Source organism: Rhinoraja longicauda, chromosome 27 (genome assembly GCF_053455715.1).
Source record: "Rhinoraja longicauda isolate Sanriku21f chromosome 27, sRhiLon1.1, whole genome shotgun sequence".
Taxonomy (NCBI): domain Eukaryota; kingdom Metazoa; phylum Chordata; class Chondrichthyes; order Rajiformes; family Arhynchobatidae; genus Rhinoraja; species Rhinoraja longicauda.
The window spans coordinates 3,656,402-3,678,529 of NC_135979.1; the positions used below are offsets into that span (position 1 = coordinate 3,656,402).

The 22,128-nt window shown below is 44.5% G+C and overlaps 1 protein-coding gene across 1 annotated transcript in view; it reads right to left on the bottom strand.

The window, feature by feature from the left end:
- Window positions 1-1,589: 1,589 nt before the first annotated feature.
- The window catches only part of dnajc8 (DnaJ (Hsp40) homolog, subfamily C, member 8), a 30,314-nt gene continuing 9,775 nt past the window's right edge, over window positions 1,590-22,128 (bottom strand). Inside the window, exons 3-9 of the mRNA XM_078422992.1 lie at window positions 20,448-20,504; window positions 17,124-17,190; window positions 15,082-15,176; window positions 12,293-12,364; window positions 10,967-11,058; window positions 8,677-8,752; window positions 1,590-2,040 (exon numbers count right to left, since the gene is read on the bottom strand). Coding sequence (XP_078279118.1) covers window positions 1,924-2,040; window positions 8,677-8,752; window positions 10,967-11,058; window positions 12,293-12,364; window positions 15,082-15,176; window positions 17,124-17,190; window positions 20,448-20,504 — 576 coding nt within the window. The 3' untranslated portion in view covers window positions 1,590-1,923. The remainder of the gene's footprint in view (window positions 2,041-8,676; window positions 8,753-10,966; window positions 11,059-12,292; window positions 12,365-15,081; window positions 15,177-17,123; window positions 17,191-20,447; window positions 20,505-22,128) is intronic.

The window sequence follows — 22,128 nt, forward strand, 5'->3', positions numbered from 1 at the left end:
ACATTTAAACGATAACAATAGACAAAAAAAAGACAGAGACTGCCGGTGAGCCGCAGAACACAGCCACGGCCCCTACAGATGCTCCCTACAATATAACAATATTTTGTGTCTATCTTCGGTATAAACTCGCATCTGCAGTTCCTTCCTGCAAATTGCACAACCGAATATAAATACGCTCGGGTCACCCCTGTAAGGTTACGGGTGTGGTTTTTATTTCCAAATATTAGAACTCTTCCAAAGGCCAAAAGGAAATAGAAAATTGAGCTGGTGTTTCAGAAGTGAAGTTGATCTCTGTATTAAAAGGATATTTCCATTAAGTATTCACTTCAGCCCAGCTTCAATCAATAATGACTGTGGAGACATCTTGTGTGGAGAGTTGACATTTGAAAGTACGCTACAACTAATGACAGAACAGAGATGGGGCAGAAGAGAGAGGTGAAGGGGACAATGGAAGGTTTAAAGACAGACACCCTAATCTGAGCACCTGTACCTGACCTGCTGTAATGCTTATTACAGCGATATCGCTCTGTCAGTCTGAAGAAGGGTCTTGACCTGAAACGTCACCCATTCCTTCTCTCCCGAGATGCTGCCTGACCTGCTGAGTTACTCCAGCATTTTGTGAATAAATCGCTCTGTCAGATTAGCGCACTTGCAAACGTTGGTGGCCCAAACAAGTTTAAAGACACAATAAGTGCATCGTTGCCACATCTCAGGCTACAATACCAGCAGAACTGGTCTCTCCACAATTAGATTAGTTTGTCGTGTCGTAGTTTAGACGTACAGTACGGAGACCACTGAGTCCACGCCGACCGGCGATCCCCGCACACTAACACTATCCTACACATACCAGGGACAATTTAGAAATCTTTACAAAAGCCAATTAACTTACGAACCCTCTATGTCTTTGGAGTGTGGGAGGAAACAGGAATACAGAGCTTTATTTGTCATTCGGTACCGAGGTACCGAACGGAATTACATAGCAGTCACACACAAAAAAAAAAAAGAACACAAGACACATGACCCCAACACAAACATCCATCACAATGACTCCAAACACCCCCTCACTGTGATGGAGGCAACAAAACTTCCACTCTCTTCCCCACGCCCACAGACGGACAGCTCGTCCCCGACCGACCCGCACAGTCCCCGCAAGGGGATGGAAGTCCCCGCGGCCGAGCCGCACCGGGCGCTGAAAAGTCCCGCGGCCGAGCCAGGCGATGGAAGGCCCCGCGGTGGCAGAGCACCCGCGGAAAACATTGGAGAACGTGCAAACTCTGCACAGACAGCACCCGTAATCTTGGATCAAACCTGTTCACTAGCGCTGTAAGGCAGCAACTCCACCGCTGTGCCGCTGTGCTGCCCCGTCAGTCATTTCCACAGCTAATACCTCCATTTTATCTCCGAGTATGAAAGTTATATCACCAGAATGTTATTCAGTTTTAATATTGTGCTTCCGTCGATCTGTGGCGCATAAATTCCAGTACCACCCAAAGCACATCTCGTTTCAAAAACAAAATGGCGGCCCTCGTTATTTCCAAACACTTTTAATGACTTTTGATGACTAAAGATAGACAAATTGTTCATCACAGTACAAAAAGGGTACAAAACGTTAAATTACAGGGCTTAAAAATGAAAGGTTTTGAAAAAGATACGCGTCCATTATCAACCTCTTTTATACTGTACATTTACATCATGTTGTTTTAGAAACAAGGAGCGGCAAAACCCTGCTGTGCAGATTACCAGGGATGAACGTCAGAAGCACTTGTAGCTACATTTATGAGTCAGTAGAATGGATAGGAAAACAAACATTTCAGCCACTAAATTGCAAACACCAGTCCTAAGCGAAGAACATGTTCTGGAATAAACATTGCTATAGTTGTCTGTGTTTGTAATTTCCTATTTTATGTAACAGACAGGCTACCCTTATCGCTGTTCCATTTTGACTTTGGGGGGCTTGAGAAAACTCCGTTTCTTTTCTTTCTTGGTCTTTTTATTGGCCTGGAAGCTCCTCCAGCTATCCACACGACCATCTCTGCTCTCCTGTGGCAAAAGATGCAGAAGTATTAGCACAAAGACATAAAGGACCCCGACCGATCTTTATCACACAGACGCAAACGGCCAGAGTAACAGGCAGCATCTCTGGAGAGAAGGAATGGGTGACGTTTCGGGTCGAGACCCTTCTTCAGACTTAAAGTCACCGGAAAGGGAAACGAGAGATATAGACGACGATGTATAGAGAGATACAGAACAATGAATGAAAGATAAGCAAAAAAAGCAAAGATGATAAAGGAATCAGGCTGTTCGTTGAAAACGAGAAGCTAGTACGACCTGGATGGGGGAGGGATGCAGAGAGGAAATGCCCGGGTTACTTGAAGTTTGAGAAATAAATAATTAATATCTTTATCACGTTATTCTTCCTTATCAGTTACATTCCTCCTGATAGATTGTAGTTTGTGTGCCTCGTTGTCATCTTCCCCTCAGCCAACAATGAACCATTCTGCATTTCCTCACAAAATGCTGGAGTAACTCAGCAGGTCAGGCAGCTGCCTGACCTGCTGAGTTACTCCAGCATTTTGTGAATAAACACCTTCGATTTGTACCAGCATCTGCAGTTATTTTCTTATACATTCTGCGTTTCCTCGATCATCATCTGCCATGATCTGTCCTTTCACGCCTTTATCCACTTTGCACCCTTCCATGTCTCCAGTTTCCCCTCTCCCCTGACTCTCAGTCTGAAGAAGGGTCTCGACCCGAAACGGCACCCATTCCTTCTCTCCTGAGATACTCTGGCATTTTGTGTCTATCTTCAGTGTAAACCAGCATCTGCGGTTCCTTCCTACAAACATCAACTATTTTGCATTCAAACTAAAAGCTACTGCTGTGTCTGCACAATGCTCAGATGTTGTGAAAGGCAGCGGTCACATTGATGGGAGGAGGCAAGGATAGAAGTGACACACACTCGTCAGTGTTCTATCTTTGTAAAGATCCAGTGGGAACTTCCCTGCCCTTGCAATCGATGCCATAAATGGCACTGGAAGTATCGGGCAAGGACATGAAGCAGCATTTTATTCTGAGAAAAGCAAGCAAACGTCTGGGAGAGGAGTTTGAATACAGCTCCGTCAGATTGAAAGCATTAATCTTGAAGGCCGATCTCAGAGCAGCACGATCTACATTTTATCTGTAACCACCACGGTTGGGATGCTTTTGTGAAACATATTTTTTGTTGTTTCTCACAGTAGGTCACCCGCCTACAAGAATTTACCAGCTTTGAAACTGAAACGTCCTCAAATACCAAACAGAGATGGGGTTGGAGTCGGAGGGGGTGGAGTAAAGGGGACAATGCAAGATTTAAAGACAGACACACAGTGAAGGACACCCAAATCTGAGCTGCTCTGGTGCTTACTAGAGTGATTTTGCTGTGTCAGGTTAGCACGCATAGAACGATGGAGCCCAAACAATTTTAAAGACACAAAAAGTGCAGCTGGACGCACAGTTGAAACTAACTGTAATCACACACATTCCTGGGAAATTGGAAAAACAAGTGAAGTGGAGACCACGGGTCAAGAATGAAGAGTGTTTTATTGTCAGATGTCCTGAATAAAACAATGAAATTCTGACTTCCAGCATCACAACAGATATGTAACCATAGTACTCTGTAAACATAGCACCAGAGCTGCGTACTCCACAGCGTGAGTGGTTATTTCCACATCCCAATGAGCAGGAGATGGGTCAAACGTAGGGGACTGGTTTAGAGGAGTTTAGTTGCGTTGATTGTCACGTGTACCGAGGTACAGTGAAAAGCTTTTGTTGCATTGTGCTATCCAGTCAGCAGAAAGACTATGCATGATTAATGAGCATGGACCAGTTGAGCTGAAAGGCCTGTTTCAATGCTGTTTCAGTTTATGACCAGGTTCTCCCACAGAACTGGTCCATTGGTCTAGGCTGAGACCCCCATAGCTGCGTAAATAAGTAAGCTCAATTACCTCTAGGAAAAAACACTGCAGATGCTGGTTTAAATCGAAGGTAGACACAAAATGCTGGAGTAACTCAGCGGGTCAGGCAGCATCTTGGGAGAGAAGGAATGGGTGACGTTTCGGGTCTTGACTCCAGCATGTTGTGTTTACCTAAGCTCAATTATCTCTTCAGGTTCATTCAATGCACTGAATCCAAAATCCATTAAATGTAGACCATGGAGTCAGACAGTGTGGAAACAGGCCCTTCGGCCCAACGTGCTCACTCCGATCAACATGTCCCATTTACACTAGCCCCAACTGCCTGTTTGGCCCATATCCCTCTAAACCTGTCCTATCCATGTACCTGTCTAAATGTTTCTTAAACGTTGCAATAGTACCTGCCTCAACTACCTCCTCTGCCAGCTCGTTCCATACATCTATCATGCTTCGTGTGAAAGCTTTACCCCCTCAAATACTGTATACTTGAGATAAGTATATCTTTAGAGATATACAGTGTGGAAACAGGCCCTTCGGCCCACTGAGTCTGTGCTGACTGGCGATCACCCCGTACACTGGCACTATTCTATACACTTGAAACTATTTACGATTGTAACGAAGCAAATGAACCTACAGAGCTGTATGTCATTGGAGTGTGGGAGGAAACTTGAGCACCTGGAGAAAGGAGACAAAGAGAACGAACAAACTCTGAAGAAACAGCATCTGTAGTCAGGATCAAACCAGGGTCTCTGGGTAAGGCAGCAACTCCACCACTGCGTTACTGGGCCATCCCTAGATAATTCTTGTTGGAGATTCATTCACAAAATGCTGGAGTAACTCAGCAGGTCAGGCAGCATCTCAGGAGAGAAGGAATGGGTGACGTTTCGGGTCGAGACCCTTCTTCAGACTGATGTCAGGGGGGGCGGGACAAAGGAAGGATATAGGTGGAGACAGGAAGATAGAGGGAGATCTGGGAAGGGGGAGGGGAAGAGAGGGACAGAGGAACTATCTAAAGTTGGGGAAGTCGATGTTCATACCGCTGGGCTGCAAGCTGCCCAGGCGAAATATGAGGTGCTGTTCCTCCAATTTCCGGTGGGCCTCACTATGGCACTGGAGGAGGCCCATGACAGAAAGGTCAGACTGGGAGTGGGAGGGGGAGTTGAAGTGCTCAGCCACCGGGAGATCAGGTTGGTTAAGGCGGACTGAGCGAAGGCGTTGCGCGAAACGATCGCCGAGCCTGCGTTTGGTTTCGCCGATGTAAAGAAGTTGACACCTAGAGCAGCGGATGCAATAAATGAGGTTGGAGGAGGTACAGGTGAACCTCTGTCTCACCTGGAAAGACTGTTTGGGTCCTTGGATGGAGTTGAGGGGGGAGGTAAAGGGACAGGTGTTGCATCTCCTGCGGTTGCTGGGGAAAGTGCCCGGGGATGGGGTGGTTTGGGTAGGAAGGGACGAGTGGACCAGGGAGTTATGGAGGGAATGGTGTCTGCGGAACGCAGAAAGGGGAGGGGAAGATGTGGCCAGTGGTGGGGTCCTGTTGTAGGTGACAGAAATGTTGGCGGATGATTTGTTGGATACGCTGGCTGGTGGGGTGGAAGGTGAGAACGAGGGGGATTCTGTCCGTGTTACGAATGGGGGGAGCGGGAGCAAGAGCGGAGCTGCGGGATGTAGAAGAGACCCTAGTGAGAGCCTCATCTATAATGTAAGAGGGGAAGCCCCGTTTCCTGAGATTCAATCACTTCAAACCTCTCAAAGCGTTTCCATCCCCAGTGACGTGACAAATGTAATGCTAGTCAAAGATAGACACAAAATGCTGGAGGAACTCAGTAGGTCGGGCAGCATCTTAGGAGTAAATGGATAAGTGACATTTTGGGTCAGGACCCTTCCAATGCTCCTGGTGTGTAAGGAGTGGATGCGAAAGTAGGATAACTTAGAGATAAAGCAGGTGATCGATGTTCGCCGTGGACCTGGTGGACCGAAGGGCCTAGTTCCATGCTGTGCCTCGCAACTAAATCAAAGCAAGGGCAGGGATGACAAATATAGAACAATTTCCCATTTGACCTCTCGATGAGCTCAACACCAAGAGGAAGTTTGTTGGGGCAGGGTAGAGCAGTACTTCTTAAACTGGCGAATGGTTCTGCCAAGAGTGAATAAAACTAGAGGGGTGAATGAATGACTTAATATATATAACATTATACACAAGGGAGAATAAGACGAAAACTACCAAAAAAACATAAGAACATTTAGTCGAGGGTGGGTGAAATTTTGTGATAAAGACTCAATGGGTGAATGACACTGAAATAGTTTAACAACCACCGGGGTAGAGTATTGTGGCAAGGAAGGTTGAGAAACAGTGAGTCATTTAGCAAGATGACTTTTTTTTAGAAAAGTTTTGGAGAAGCAGAGCATCTCCACAGTAACTTCTGTATTCTCATGTTTCGTTTGGTGTTGCAATCCCCAGACGTTATTGTCTATGACTTCCACATACATAACAGAGGGGCTCAAACAGTTGGCAGAAAAATACAGCCCAATAATGTTAGCATTCATAGCAAGAGGATTTGAGTATACGAGCAGGGAGGTTCTGCTGCAGTTGTACAGGGTCTTGGTGAGACCGCACCTGGAGTATTGTGTACAGTTTTGGTCTCCTAATCCGAGGAAAGACATTCTAGCCTTAGAGGGAGTACAGAGAAGGTTCACCAGATTGATCCCTGGGATGGCAGGACTTTCATATGAAGAAAGACTGGATAGACTAGGCTTATACTCGCTGGAATTTAGACGACTGAGGGGGGATCTTATAGAAACATATAAAATTCTTAAGGGGTTGGAGAGGCTAGATGCGGGAAGATTGTTCCCGATGTTGGGGAAGTCCAGAACTAGGGGTCACAGCTTAAGAATAAGGGGGAAGTCTTTTAGGACCGAGATGAGAAAACATTTCTTCACAGAGAGTGGTGAATCTGTGCAATTCTCTGCCACAGAAGGTAGTTGAGGCCAGTTCATTGGCTATATTTAAGAGGGAGTTAGATGTGGCCCTTGTGGCTAAAGGGATCAGGGGGTATGGAGAGAAGGCAGGTACAGGCTACTGAGCTGGATGATCAGCCATGATCATATTGAATGGCGGTGCAGGCTCGATGGGCCGCATGGCCTACTCCTGCACCTATTTTCTATGTTTCTATAAAATGTGCTCAAATGTTCTTGCCATCGGTTTATTATTGGTTTACTCGCCGTGATGGACAATGGAGGGCCTGGCGTGGGTGACCACCGTGAGGGACAGTGGGAGAACAAAGGGGGAGCCGGTGAGGGGGAGGGTATTCTAGTTTAGAATCCTCCACCCAGGGGATAAGTCTGTGTTTGTTTGTTCGTTTGTTCCGGTGAAGGCCCCGTGCACACGGCGGCCAGCCAACAGCCGCTTGTCTTTTTCTTTCTGTTTTCACTTTTAAATTCAGGTTTCCGGGTACCTTGTTGTGTGTCGTGACTGTCGGCAGACCGATTTCCCTCCGGGGATGAATAAAGTTTTATCGTATCGTATGTCTGCAGGTGTACAACGAGCATGTCGACAGGTTGCATCACGGCCTCGGTCTGGCAACTCGAAAGCCCGGGAAGGAAGAAGATGGCAAGAGGTGGTGGACACTGCCCGGGTCCATCATGTTTCCTGCCCTCCCCACCATCGAAGGGATCTAAAGAAGTCGCTGCCTCATAAAGGCAGCCAGCATCATCTGAGACCCACACCAGAGAACTTTTCTCTTCAAAGTTTGAAAAAGGGTCCTGACCTAAAACGTCACCCAGCCATGTTCTCCAGTGATGCTGCCTAACACACTGAGTCACTCCAGTACTGGTGTGTCTTTTTTTTTATTTAAAAAAAAAAGGAGCAAGTGGCTTAACAACGCAGATTGGAAGATCGGGAATTCATCCCCAGCTTATTATGAGAGTCCAGTTCCAGTGTCTGATAACTGCGGGGAAGATAGCTGCTGCTCTTGAATCTAGTGGTACGAGCTCGCAAGCTTTTGTAAATTTTGACTGGATAGTGGAGAATGACCGACTGCAATGTGAATCTTCCTCGATAAAGCATGAAGCATTGATGGAGCTGATTTGGGGCGAGGCGGGGAGGTCTGATCGGTCACAGGCTGGTTTGTAAGATAGACTGGGCTGCATTCACAGCACTCTGCAAATTCCTTGTGGTCTTGGAAAGAGCAACTGCCCTACCAGGCTGTGATAAAATCCAGATAGGATGCAGTCAACACTCATTGGAAACAGCAGTTTTCCGTGATCTTCCGAGGAAGTAGAGGGGTTGGTGTGCTTCCTTAGTCATAGCGTTAATGTGGTCAAACCAGGACAAATGGCGAGTGAGATTTACACCTCGGAACTTGAAGCATCTCCAGGACCATCTCCACTGCAGCAGCCTGGGGCACATCCTCCACCCGGCTCGCTGGCATCGTTAGATTTGCTCAGTGTTAATGAAATTCTCTTTAAAATTCATACAGAAGGAAATTTACATACATACAAATTTGGAACTTGCAACCCACTGGGCACTTTAATTATAGTCTGCTTCTTTATAATTTAGCATCTAATTTTCTATCTGAAATAGATACATTTTAAGACCATTTCAAGACATTAAATTGATCTTTTTTTTTTTAAACATAATTTACTGGGCAGCTCAATGTCGAGTTAGTTTATTGTTGCATTAACCTTTCCAGAGATAAAGACGGGGAATTGGTAGAGCCTTACAAACCTCAAAATTTTTCTGCCACTCTTTATCGCGTTTGACTTTCTCTTCCTGTTCAATTTCCTCTTCTCGTTGTCGTTTCCTGGATTATAAAACAGATGTAATAAATGAAAATTAATTCAAGATATTGTTCAACTATTGCGGGCAGGGTTGCCAACTGTCCCGTATTAGCAGGGACATTCGTATTTTGGGCTAAATTAGTTTCTCCCGTATGGGACCGCCCTTGTCTCGTATTAGGCCCGTGGGCCGCTGTCGGCCGGGACAGTGTAGGCTAACGGAGTGTGTTCGCCTAACAGAGGTTGCGTAGCAACCCGCCTCCCAGTCCGGGCGGCCGCCATTGGTGGAGCGGGAACACGTGGCCGCTGGCTGGGTGAGGTCACGTGGGGCACGGGGCAGTGACATCACCCTGTCCCATATTTGGGAGTGAGATAGTTGGCACCCCTAGTTGCAGGATAACGTGAAATGGATTTCAGTCCTCATTCTATTACAACACAGACACATAGCTATGTGTAGGAAGGAACTGCAGATGCAGGTTTAAACCGAAGATAGGGTCAAAATGCTGGAATAACTCAGCGGGTCAGGCATCATCTCAGGAGAAATAGAATAGGTGACCCAAAATGTCACCTATTCTTTTTCTCCAGAGATGCTGACTGACCCGCTGAGTTACTCCAGCCTTTTGTGTCTATCACACACAGAGTTATGATAATTTCCACATCCTCTCCCCCCTCCCCCCCCCCCACCCACCTCTACACAATGGTCAGAAAGCACAAAGACAGACACAAAATACTGCAGTAACTCAGCGGGGCAGGCAGTATCAGAGATGTAGATAGAGATTGTTGTAGATCAGAGATGATTCCTGACCCGCTGAGTTATTCCATCCAGCATTTTGTGTCCATCTTCAGTATAAACTAGTATCTGCAGTTCCTTCCAATCCATGCACAAAATTGTTATTTCCTTAATGAAATGAGATATTGGCCAAACACCCAAGCAATTTCATTCCAGAGCTACTCATTAACCACAGGAAAGTAAAAGGTCACAATTTGACTTGGTAGTAGGACCACAGAAAGACTTATTTTATTGTTAACATTCTTCTACAGCTACAGGATTGGCAATTTGAAGAAATAAAAACAAAACAAATCTGAATCAAGAAATGGCTCGGAAAAATAAGATGGAGGTTTTCAAATGCATGCGTCCACTCTAAAGTCTTTAACGTAGCGTAGTATTCCAGAACACGGGAGGCAGCACGGTGGCGCAGCGGTAGAGTTGCTGCCTCACAGCGCCAGTGATCCTGGTTCGATCCTGACTACAGGTGCTGTCTGTACAATGTTTATACCCTCTCCCTGTAACCACATAGGTTTCCCCGGGTGCTCCGGTTTCATCCCACATTCCAAAAGCATACAGGCTTGCAGGTTAATTGGCTTCGGTAAAAATTGTAAATTGTCCCAAGTGTGTGTGGGATAATGCTAGTGTACGGGGATCGCTGGTCGGAGCAGACTCGGTGGTCCGAAGGGCCTGTTTCCACGGTGTATCTTTAAACTAAACATGAAAAGAACGAAAAGTTGATAACCAACAACACAAACCCTGACTTACAACCCGGCTCTTTGATCTTGGCTTGATTCCTCTCAAGTAAATGGGAGGGGATACATTTCAAGAATTGAGGGGCTTGGCAGATCTGGGAATGGTGAACTGATGGGCAAAGGGCCAAACTAGAGATGAAGCAGAGAGGGTTGGAAGGCTGGTATTGGGGTCAAGCAGAATGACATTTTTACATTGGATGCTGCAGAACCCGATGCATCAAGGAGTTCAGTGTTTAGTTTAGTTTAGATACAGCGCGGGAACAGGCCCTTCGGCCCAACGAGATTGCTTCGACCAGCGATCCCCGCACATTAACACTATCCCACACACAATACGGACAATTCGACATTTATACCAAGCAAATTAACCTACACACCTGTACGTCTTGGGAGTGAGGGAGGAAACCGAAGATCTAAGAAAACCCATGCAGGTCATGAGGAGAACGTACAAGCTCCGTACAGACAAGCACCTGTAGTCAGGATGGAACTCGGGTCTCTGGCGCTGTAAGGCAGCAGCTCTACCGCTGTGCCATCCCATGGGCGCATGAGTTGGCAGATATGTTGCAAAAGCAATGAAATGCAAATAGTTTGGAGCTCATTTTGAACTGAGAGTCAATTGCACATTGCTCAGCATGTGCAGTCTATTACAGAGTCACGATGAACATTTTCAGTTTATTTGAGTCAGACTGCTTAGGACAATACGTTTCAAAGCAATTCCATACCTCTCATGCATGTCTTTGGCTTCACGTTCCTTCCTCTTAATTTCCAGCTCAGCAAACAACTTCATTGTTTGTTTGTGCACTGACTGCTTGAACTGGTAAGATTTAAAGAGATAAAAAAGATTGAATAGCCACAGCTCCAGATAGAATAGGTAACACTGAATTGTCTGAGCGATTGTCAAACATGGTTTGCAAAGGGTGACACTCGGCTGTGAATCCCATCTGCTTATCAGGATCAATTCAAATCTGCAAATACCAGAGTAACTCGGCAGGACAGGCAGTATCTCTGGGGAGAAGGAATGGGTGGCATTTTGGGTCAGCCATGATCACATTGAATGGCGGTGCTGGCTCAAAGGGCCGAATGGCCTCCTCCTGCACCTATTTTTCAATGTTTCTATCTCTGGAAAAAATGTAAGCTATCCATTTTCTCCAGAGATGCTGCCTGACCTGCTGAGTTACTCCAGCATTTTGTGTCACCTACCATATTCGCCAGAGATGTGGCCTGACCCACTGAATTACTCCAGCATTTTGGGTCTATCTTTGGTATAAAACAGCTTCTGCTGTTCCTTTTTATTATATTTCATTTTCTTCTACCATACCAACCACTAACAATTATAAACACATTTCCCAATGTCTGTGTTCTAATGAAAATTGGCTAATTTCCTCTCTCTAACTCCCTGCCTCCTCTCCATCAAGTATTTCTTAACAACCTGCCCTTGTAGACCCGACAATTGATAATTAAAGCATTATGCTGAGAGGTTTTACAGTGTATTTTGAGGGGATAAGAGACCAATTTACACTTCTGTTCCTGAATTAAACACCCTCATTTTTAAGTAATCTGAAGAAAAACAATTTCTGTACAAGATGCATGAACATTGTCTTACAGAAAGAATTTTCAATATTTTATCCATGGGTCTTCATAACATTTTACTGCAATGTTTTTGATGGAATTCGTGTTGCATTTAATGTAACGAAGCTAAAATTCGTTTCACAGAAAAAGCACCCGATAAACGTTTCCACTAAAAATACATTTCTCACATACGAGGCAAGAAAATGGTTCTGTTCGAAGGTAAATGGTTAGAAATAAGCAGCTGTAACCCTAGTATTGCTCACTTTGGCTGGCAGTCAAGCAGGCTATTACAGAGCAGCCTCTGAATACAGCTGCTAAACGTTCAATCTTTTTAAGTACCTAATTTCACTCTTTAAACGCCACCAGGGCGAAAAATATTCACTCCGTCATCACCCAAACCCCCAATTTAAATGCAAGGCGCATAATCTATAAAACAATCCTAATACTACTATTGATCGCCATAATTGATATCTTTTTACCATTTCAGCATCATCTTCTTCTACAATTGGTTGCTTGCCTTCTTTCTTTAATGTCTTCCTTTTCTCTTTCATCTAAAATGAAGGAAAGGAAAATACTACAGGTCAATGACTTTACACAACTTTCAATTTTCTTTTCCTAAAAGTTTTAGCACATGTGCTAATTCACAATCCATAAAGTAAAACTGGATTTGGATCAAGAAGGAGACAAACTATTCCTGTGGTGCTTGGGATAACCCAAAGAAAAGGAATGAAACTGAAGGATTAGTTAATGGTGTCGGAAGGAACCGCACATGCTGGTTCAAACTGAAGACACAAAAAGCTTGAGTAACTCATTCTGTAAGTGCAAGGGAGCTCTCTAGTGGCAAAACAAGGAACTGCTGACTCTAAATTTAAAGTGGAAATGGCACAGAAATAACTGAAGTACTGGTCAGAGGGACAGTGCCCTCCATAATGTTTGGGACAAAGACCCATCATTTATTTATTTGCCTCTGTACTCCACAATTTGAGATTTGCTATAGAAAAAAATCACTAAAAGTTAAAGTGCACATTATCAGATTTTAATAAAGGCCATTTTTATACGTTTTGGTTTCGCCATGTAGAAATTACAGCGGTGTTTATACATAGTCCCCCCATCTTAGAGCACCATAATGTTTGGGACACAGCAATGTTATGTAAATGAAAGTAGATTTAGTATCTTGTTGCATATCCTTTGCATGCAATGACTGCTTGAAGTCTGCGATTCATGGACATCACCAGTTGCTGGTGCTGATCCAGAGCAAGCAAGATCATGAGGGACCCCTGCCACCCCAGTAACGGACTGTTCCAGATGCTACGATCAGGCAAATGCCTCCGCTGTCACGCTGCGAAAACGGAGAGGATGAGACGGAGCTTCTTCCTACAGGCCATCAGGACTGTCAACTTTTATAACCCCAGAGACTAAATTTTTGTCGACACTAATAGTAACTTATTAACTTTATTTATATGCTGTAACTGTAATTCTTTTTTGTGCACAACCCGCAGGCATTGCCACTTTCATTTCACTGCACATCGTGTATGTGTATGTGACAAATAAATTTGACTTGACTTGACTTGGGTGTCTTCTCTGGTGATGCTCTGCCAGGCCTGTCTTGCAGCCATCTTTAGCTTATGCTTGTTTTGGGGGCTAGTACCCTTCAGTTTTCTCTTCATCATATAAAAGGCATGCTCAATTAGGTTCAGATCAGGTGATTGACTTGGCCACTCAAGAATTTACCATTTTTTAGCTTTGAAAAACTCCTTTGTTGCTTTAGCAGTATGTTTGGGATCATTGTCTTGCTGTAGAATTAACCGCCGGCCAATGAGTTTTGAGGCATTTGTTTGAACTTGAGCAGATAGGATGTGTCTATACACTTCAGAATTCATGATGCAACTACCATCAGCAGTTGTATCATCAATGAAGATAAGTGAGCCAGTACCTTCAGCAGCCATACATGCCCAGGCCATAACACCCCCACCACTGTATTTCACAGATGAGGTGGTATGCTTTGGATTCCATCTCTCCTCCATACTTTGCTCTTGCCATCACTCTGATACAAGTTAATCTTCATCTCATCTGTCCACAAGACCTTGTGCAGAACTGTGATTGTTCTTTTAAGTACTTCTTGGCAAACTGTAACCTGGCCATCCTATTTTTGCGGCTAACCAGTGGTTTGCATCTTGCAGTGTAGCCTCTGTTTTTCTGTTCATGGAGTCTTCTGCGGACAGTGTCATTGACAAATCCACACCTGGCTCCTGAAGAGTGCTTCCGATCTGTCGGAAAGGTGTTTGGGGATTTTTCTTTAATATAGAGAGAATTCTTCTGTCATCAGCTGTGGAGGTTTTCCTTGGCCTGTCAGTCCCTTTGCGATTAGTTAGCTCACCAGTGCTCTCTTTCTTCTTAATGATGTCCCAAACTGTTGGAACAATTTACATTTATACCAAGCCAATTAACTGACAAACCTGCACGTCGTTGGAGTGTGGGAGGAAACCGAAGATCTCGGAGAAAACCCACGCAGGTCACGGGGTGAACGTACAGCACCCGTAGTCGGGATTGAACCCGGGTCTCCGGCGCTGCAAGCGCTGTAAGGCAGCAACTCTACCGCTGTATCGCCGTGCCGCCCTACACAATGCCTGTACAAGTACTTTACAGTTGCCAGCTTGACCTATATTATGCCAACATAGTCTACTAGGGGCAAAGAACCATTTTTGCTGCGCTAAATATTCACGATAATGTTCCGAGTGAATGATTGTGCCTTCACCTTAAAGACTTAAATTGAGCTTAATGTAAATTCCAAGCAGTAGTAATGTCCAGCTTTTTCTTTCCATACCACGGGGCTCGAGTTTAGTTCAGAGATACAGCGCGGAAACAGGCCCTTCGGCCCACCGGGTCCGCGCTGACCAGCGGATAATCCGATCCCCGTTTATTACACTATCCTACATCCACTAGGGACAATTTTTACAATTACCAAGCCAATTCACCGACATACCTGTACGTCTTTGGAGTGTCTTTTCAAATGTTCCTGACGACACGTTTCAAAGCTTAGCATGTGCATGATAAACCTCGGGTTTATATCAGCACAGTATGCCGCAAAAAAAGCAAATGGGGGACACGAGACATTGATGTTTGGGGGACACAATGGTGAAGAGTGCACAAAGAACAAATCCTTTTATCGTTAAATAAACGTTCAAAATCAAGAGGAACCTGCAACATCAACAAAAGTACCAATGGCATTGTCCATTCAGGGCGAAGCCGGCAGTCGATGCTAGCTTACGTTGTGTTCTATTGTTTCCCTCGCTGCCTGTATCACATCAATGGCACGTTTCTTCTGTTCTGGTTCCAGTAGCATCTTATGAGCCTTGTCCACAGCTACGGAATAACAAAAGAGACAGGATTTAAGTTAAGAGTGTATAAATTATGCTTGCCACCTGCACCTTGTGCTCCAAACACAAGATAGTTCTGGCTCTCCTTGAGAAATTGCAAAATCAACGTAGATAGGGTGAAAAACAAAGGCACAAAGTGCTGGAGTAACTCAGCGGGTCAGGCAGCATCTCTGGAGAAAAGGAAGGGGTGACGTTTCGGGTCGAGAGATGCTGCCTGTCCCGCTGAGTTGCTCTAGCATTTTGTATCTCCTTCGATGTAAACCAGCATCTGCAGTTCTTTCCTACACATGGATAGATGATGTTTTGGGTCGGGACTGCTCTTCACACCAGAGACGCCTGAAGAAGGAATGGAACCTGAAACGTCACCCATCTACATTCTCCAGAGATGCTGCCTGACCTGCTGAGCAAAACCCGCACTTCGTGTCTTTTTTTGTTAACCAGCATCTTCAGGAACGTGAATGCACACAGTCTTTCTCCCAGGGTTGGGGAATCATGAACTACAGGGCATGATTTAGGTGAGAGGGGGAAATTTTAAGAGGAATCTGAAGGGCACCTTTTTTTCCACACAGCTGTTACATTTAAAAGGGACATTTGGACGGGTAAATGGATGGGAAAGGTTTAGATGCATTTGGGTCAAACTGGGGTGAATGGAACTAGTGTAGAAGTCCATCTTGCTCAGCATGGGCGGGTGGAGGGACGTGACTCCACACTAGGTAACTCTGCAACATGGTAAAAAGCTGAAGATAGACACAAAATCCCTGGAGAGAAGGAATGGGTGGCGTTTCAGGTTGAGACCCCACATCCTCGCTGGAGGGAGGAGAAGACGTTCAGTTTAGTCTGTTGTCACCGAGGTACAGTGAAAAGCTTTTGTTGCCTGAACTTCTTGATGATATTTCAAGTTGAGCAGACAAAATGTGTCAGAAGGAACTGTAGATGCTGGTTTACACAGAGGATAGACACAAAATGCTGGAGTAACTCAGCGGGACAGGCAGCATCTGAGCTGAGCAGATGAGGTCCCAGATTTGAAGCATTACCATATCAAATTAGCCAAGCTCAATTAGAACAACATTCTGGGTTCTCATAAGGAATAGGAGTAGAATTATGCCATTCGACCCATCACTACTCGGCCATTCAATCATGGCTGATCTCTCTCTCCCTCCTAACCCAATTCTCCTGCCTTCTCCCCATAACCTCGGACACCTGTACAAATCAAGACATTGTGGTCCAGGTGTGCTGAGTAGATCATGAAACACTTCCAGAGTAATCCTTCTTATTCTGCAAGCATGCACCCACCACATATTTTTGAGTATAAATAATCGTCAGGCAATCTTCAGGCACCCAGGTTACTTTCTCCATCTTCTCGCTGAGGGGCAACAAGGCCAACTGTGCCCCGACTAGAACAGAAACGTTATCTTTGAAGCCTTGCTCAAATCAAGATCACTCGAATATGCATCAACATGGAATCTTCCTGGTCATTTAACTGCAAGCCAGCTTATCCAAGTTAACTGGGACTCTAGCCTAACTCCCATGTGTGTAGGTTGAATGAGGGTTGGTGGACGGTCTGACCCAGAAACATTCAGCACGAGAATCCTGAATTGAACCAAAATATTTTGATTCAACTGATCTACAAACCGAAAAGAATCCTTCGTCAAAACCCAATGTTTCATCGTCTTAATGCGTAGGCTCCTCAAACAAATGCAAAAGAATTCCACAAAGAAAAATGCACTGTTATTGTCAACCTTCCTCCTATCGTGACTAGACACAAAAAGCTAGAGTAACTCAGCGGGCCAGACAGCATCTCTGGAGAAAAGGAACAGGTATCTCTGCCGACCCTGCTGAGTTACTCCAGCAAGTTTGTGTCTATCTTCGGTTTAAAACAGCATCTGCGGTTCCTTCCTACACATTTCTGCCTATCGCGATCGTGTTTCCTTACCTTCAAATGCCTTCTGTGCTCGTTCTGGGTCATCTTGGTTTTTGTCTGGATGGACCAAGATTGAGAGCTGGAATGATGAAGACAGATTTCTTGTGATATGTGCACAATTACAAATATTGCAACTTTAGAACACACAAAGAAAATCACCAGAACTACACACACGGCCATAGAATACACAAATCAATTTGTGAAATACTTTACTCTTTTTTAAAAATAAATGCGTGTACTTTTTTCCCCTTTCTATTCTTCACCTTTCAAGTCTTTCTATTTTCCAATTCCAAATGCAATTTCGATTTGTTTATCAAAAACTTAAATATGTTTAAAAAAACCCTCCTTATTCTTCTTTCGCCCCAAGATTAAAACACAAGTTTTGTTTTCCTTTCCCTGCTTCGACCATTGTAAAACTGAGAGGATTCCAAATCACTTCCCACATAAATTGTATGAAGGATGCCAAATAAACCTTGGCTCAGGTCTGCTTAGAAACGTGGCAGAACTGGTTGTAGGAAACAAGGACATTGTAAGCCAGGGTCTTGCCATGACCCGAAGATAGACACAAAATGCTGGAGTAACTCAGCGGGACAGGCAGCGGCTTTGGAGAGAAGGAATGGGTGATGTTTCGGGTCGAGACCCTTCGTTTGAACCCAAAACGTCGCCCATTCCTTCTCTCCAGAGATGCTGCCTGTTCCGCAGAGTTACTCCAGGATTTTATGTCCAGCTTCGGTTTAAACCCGGCATCTGCTGTTCCTTCCTACACATCTTGCCATGACCCTATATGCCAAGCTTTATTTAAATACATTTATTTGTATGCCAATTATTTCTTGTCATTCAAATATTCATGTATTTGAATACAATGGCATTAAAAAGCAACAACTCCCAATTGATGAAGCCAAAAACAATGCAAGAAAGCTAGTGTTAAATACCATTGAGATACCCATTAGACCACATCAGGAGCACTACAAGCAGGCTGGGTGGCACTACTTGAGATACATTGATATCGAAGGGAACACCAATGATAGCTAGATTTCAAGACATTATAGAATTACATAAAACTCTGATTGTACTCCCCTGAATTTACATAAGCACGTTGGGATTTGACAGCACTGCACAAAAAATTGAAGGAAGCTATTAAAGGTAAATGGGGCGATTTTGATTTTTGTTTGGAACAGATGGATGTGGTATCTAGGACAGGAACATTTTAAAGCCGACAACCTTCGGGAGTGAAGCCAGGAAGCCAAGTGAATAAAGTGGAAGAAATTTGTTCCAAAGCGGCAAAAACCTAATTAATACTTCTAAATCTACCTGATAACATTTAAAATAATAAATTAAAGGGATTTTATGAAAAATGGGGAAATGGAATCCAGTCACTGATCAACCATGATCTCCTTCATTGGCAGAACTAGGCCAAGGGCTAAAATTCCTGCACCTGCTCCTAAATATGCACCAATTCTACCTCCACTGTGACAGGGCATATAAATGCTAACCCCAGGTACAGATCAGGAGGTGAATTATTAACCCACGGGTTGATCCTGACAGATAGACAGCATTGAATGGCAAGACCAGAAAGCCCCACATAAGGTGTGTGGTTTTGTACCAAATTTCCTGAAATTTTTATTACGGTGCTAAAGGGGATCATAAGTGCATTCAGACTCAGAATGGCTTGAGAGAGAGATCATCGTGGGTCATAAGTGATAGGAGAAGAATTAGGCCACTCGGCCCATCAAGTCTACTCCGCCATTCAATCATGGCTGATCTGTCTCTCCCTCCTAACCCCATTCTACTGCCTGTAAGCCCTGACTCCCGCACTAATCAGGTACTGGCTGAGAGGAAAATCAGCCAGAGTGCTTGCTACTGATCGCTGGACACACACATGGATGCTGGGTGAAGGTAGCCTGACGATACTCACTGTCTAGGCTCACAGCTGAAGAATGGCCACTTGGGTGAGATGCCGGAAACAGAGTACAGAGAACCATACCCCAGCATGAGTCAGCACCTTGAGGAGGGGAGAAAATTAGGGAGAAAAAGGTGTAGATTTTCATAGGCTGGTAAAGGAAATGCTCTGTTTCGTGCATGATATGGCCCCAGTGAATTAAAATAAAACGCATTGCCAACTGTTTTAACATGAGTAAAATTAATAAAAATTGTAGAAAATGTCAAAGTAGTATTGTTTCTTACAACTAAGAGCAACAATCAACATTAGTAATGTCAATTCCTGTTAAGTGAATAACTGGTTTTCCCACAGGCGAAATGATAGTAATGCTCTGTCTTGGAACAGAACCTCTGTACATTTTCACTGTTGGATCCTTGTCTGACCAATTTGCTCCTCAAGGTGTTGACTCATACTGCTTCCAGAGGCACCGGCAGTCCTTGTGTACCTTACCCATAGAAGCTAGTCTTCATCTGCAAACCTTGACTCCAGCAGAGGTAGACACAAAGTACTGGAGTAACCCAGCGAGCCGGGCAGCATTCACTGGAGAAAAAGGATAGGTGACGTTTCAGGCCGGGAGGCTTCTTCAGACTGAAAGTAGGGTGTTGAGGGGGTGAAGAGCAGGAGGCGAGAAAAGACCAGGACCGCTCAAGGCTAGCCACAAATGACTGCAGGTAGGGTGGTGCCCTGTGGGCCCATTGTCGGCTAGGGAAGGCCAGCCCCTATTCGTCGTGGTCTTCTCTCACCTGCAGGTCTTCACTTGCCCCCCACCCCCACCCCACCCTACCCTCCAGGTCTCTTTACCCCCTACTTTCAGTCTGAAGAAGGGCCCCAAACTGAAATGTCACCCATCCTTTTTCTCCAGAGATGCTGCCTGACCCGCTGAGTTACTCCAGCACTTTGTGTCTATCTTTGGTATAAACCAGCATCTGCAGTACTTTGTTCCTAGATCTTGGCATCCACAGGCTGTTCTACCTGGTAATTAGAGTTTAATCTTGAATACAGTTCCTATCCCAAACATGCACTCTCTGGACGGCGTACTGAAGCCCCAGTTGCCGCCTATGCCCATGGGTCTGCCTTCACCAAAAGGCCCCAGGGCTCGGAGGTGGTGCAGGGAGAAGCCTTTCATGTGATTTCCTTGAAATGTTGAAATAAATGTCATGCAACATATTATATCTAGGCTCTAACCAAGGTAAAATGCATCGCATTTCATCAGAAAAAGTATTCACTTAACAAGAATTTTCAACCAAAACAGAATTTAGTTAATAAAACATTATGGATGTAAATAAGAAAATGTTTTGGAATTTTCAGTTTTTTGTTCACTCACTTAAATGGAGTCGACTGTACCTAAGATCAGTTGCTATCTTAGCCTGTAGCATGGCAAACAGAGATGTTTCTACCTGTCTGAACCTCTTTTTCAGCTCTTCATCTGTTGCTTCGGGATCTACCTGCAATACCTGTGGGACAAAAAAATGTGTTAATTAAACATACTGCAATAAACGTTTATTCAGATGTTAAACTTTAGAAATACAGCGTGGAAGTGTGCACTTTGGCCCACCGTGTCCACGCCAACCAGCGATCCTATCACTACCCTAAACACCGGGGGCAAGTTACAATTTTACCAAAATCAATTAACCTACAAACCTGCACGTCTTTGGAGTGTGGGAGGAAACTGGAGCACCCGGAGAAAACCCAAGCGGGGAGTACGTACAACTCCGTGACAGACAGCGCCCGTAGTCAGGATCGAACTCGGGTCTCTGGCACTGTAGGGCATCAGGTCTACAGCTGCACCACTGTGCCGCGCCTATACACAATTATAGTTTTAAAGTGAGAGGGGAACAGTTTAAGGAGATGTGTGGAGGCAAGGTATTTTATTTTACATGCACGCAAAGAGTGATGGATGTCTGAATGCGAAGGGACTGCAAAGGGACATCAGACAATTAAATAACTGGGCAAGATAGTGAGAGATTTTCAGAATACAGGGAAGTAATAAACTATTTAATTTAGAGAAGGCAGGATATTTTTCCAATTATTTAGTCTTATATGTGCAGCAAGCAATTAGAAGGTCAAATGGAGGATGAGCTTTTACCACAAGGGGAGAGAGTACTAGCAGCTTTGTTGCAATTATAAAGGGCATTGATGAGCCAAGTGTTTTACTTTTCCAGCATTTTCATTTCCAACTCTTAACGAAGGATTGGGTTGCCGTGGTGTGGCTGTACAACTTTTCATCAGACTAATGAGAAGGGTTTTCTGAGAAAACCAAGTCATCTTGAGGGAAGATTACTGACATGTCTAAAATTCTTAAAGAACTAGACAGGGTAGATGTTTCTCAGCTGAGAAGCTAGACCCTGGGTCAGCGTTTATATGTCCCAGAAGATGTGGAAATTCAAAACAAAGATCAATGGGTTTTTGAACATTACACAATCAAGAGATACGATAAATAGAATTGAAGTAAAGGATCATGGTTAACAATAGTGCAGGTTCAATGGGTCGCATGCCCTACTGCTTAAATAACAAAGATCAGCTGATGCCAAGTATTAAGGGAGAATGCATGTCAGAAATTGCAAAGCAAAACTTGGAACAACTTCTATGGAAAACTTCTGAGTAGGTGAATGGAAGTTGATTGGAGTTTCTGGTTCAGGTGGGTAGGGACAGAAGGGACGGGTCATTGCAAGAAAGTAAACTGGAGAAGGGGAGGGCGATGGCTGTAAAGAGTTATTCAGTCAAAGGTTGAGAAGAGGCTGGCTTAGCATGAGACAGAGCCCAAAAGGCAGGAAAGGGATCCAAGGCAAATGAGCATAGAGCTAAGAGATCACAGGACCATAGGTTTGTTTCCCTTTCCCCTGACTCTAGTCTGAAGAAGGGTCTCAACACAAAATGTCACCCATTCCTTCCCTCCAGAGATGCTGCCTGTCCTGCTAAGTTACTCCAACATTTTGTGTCTATTTTCAGTTTAACCAGCATCTGCAGTTCCTTTCTACACCATAGGCTTGATTGCAGACAACTTGAAGAACGAGGATCGATTTTCCTTTCAGGATGTCAGAACACAGGTATTTGTCAAATGTCTAAACACATCTACAA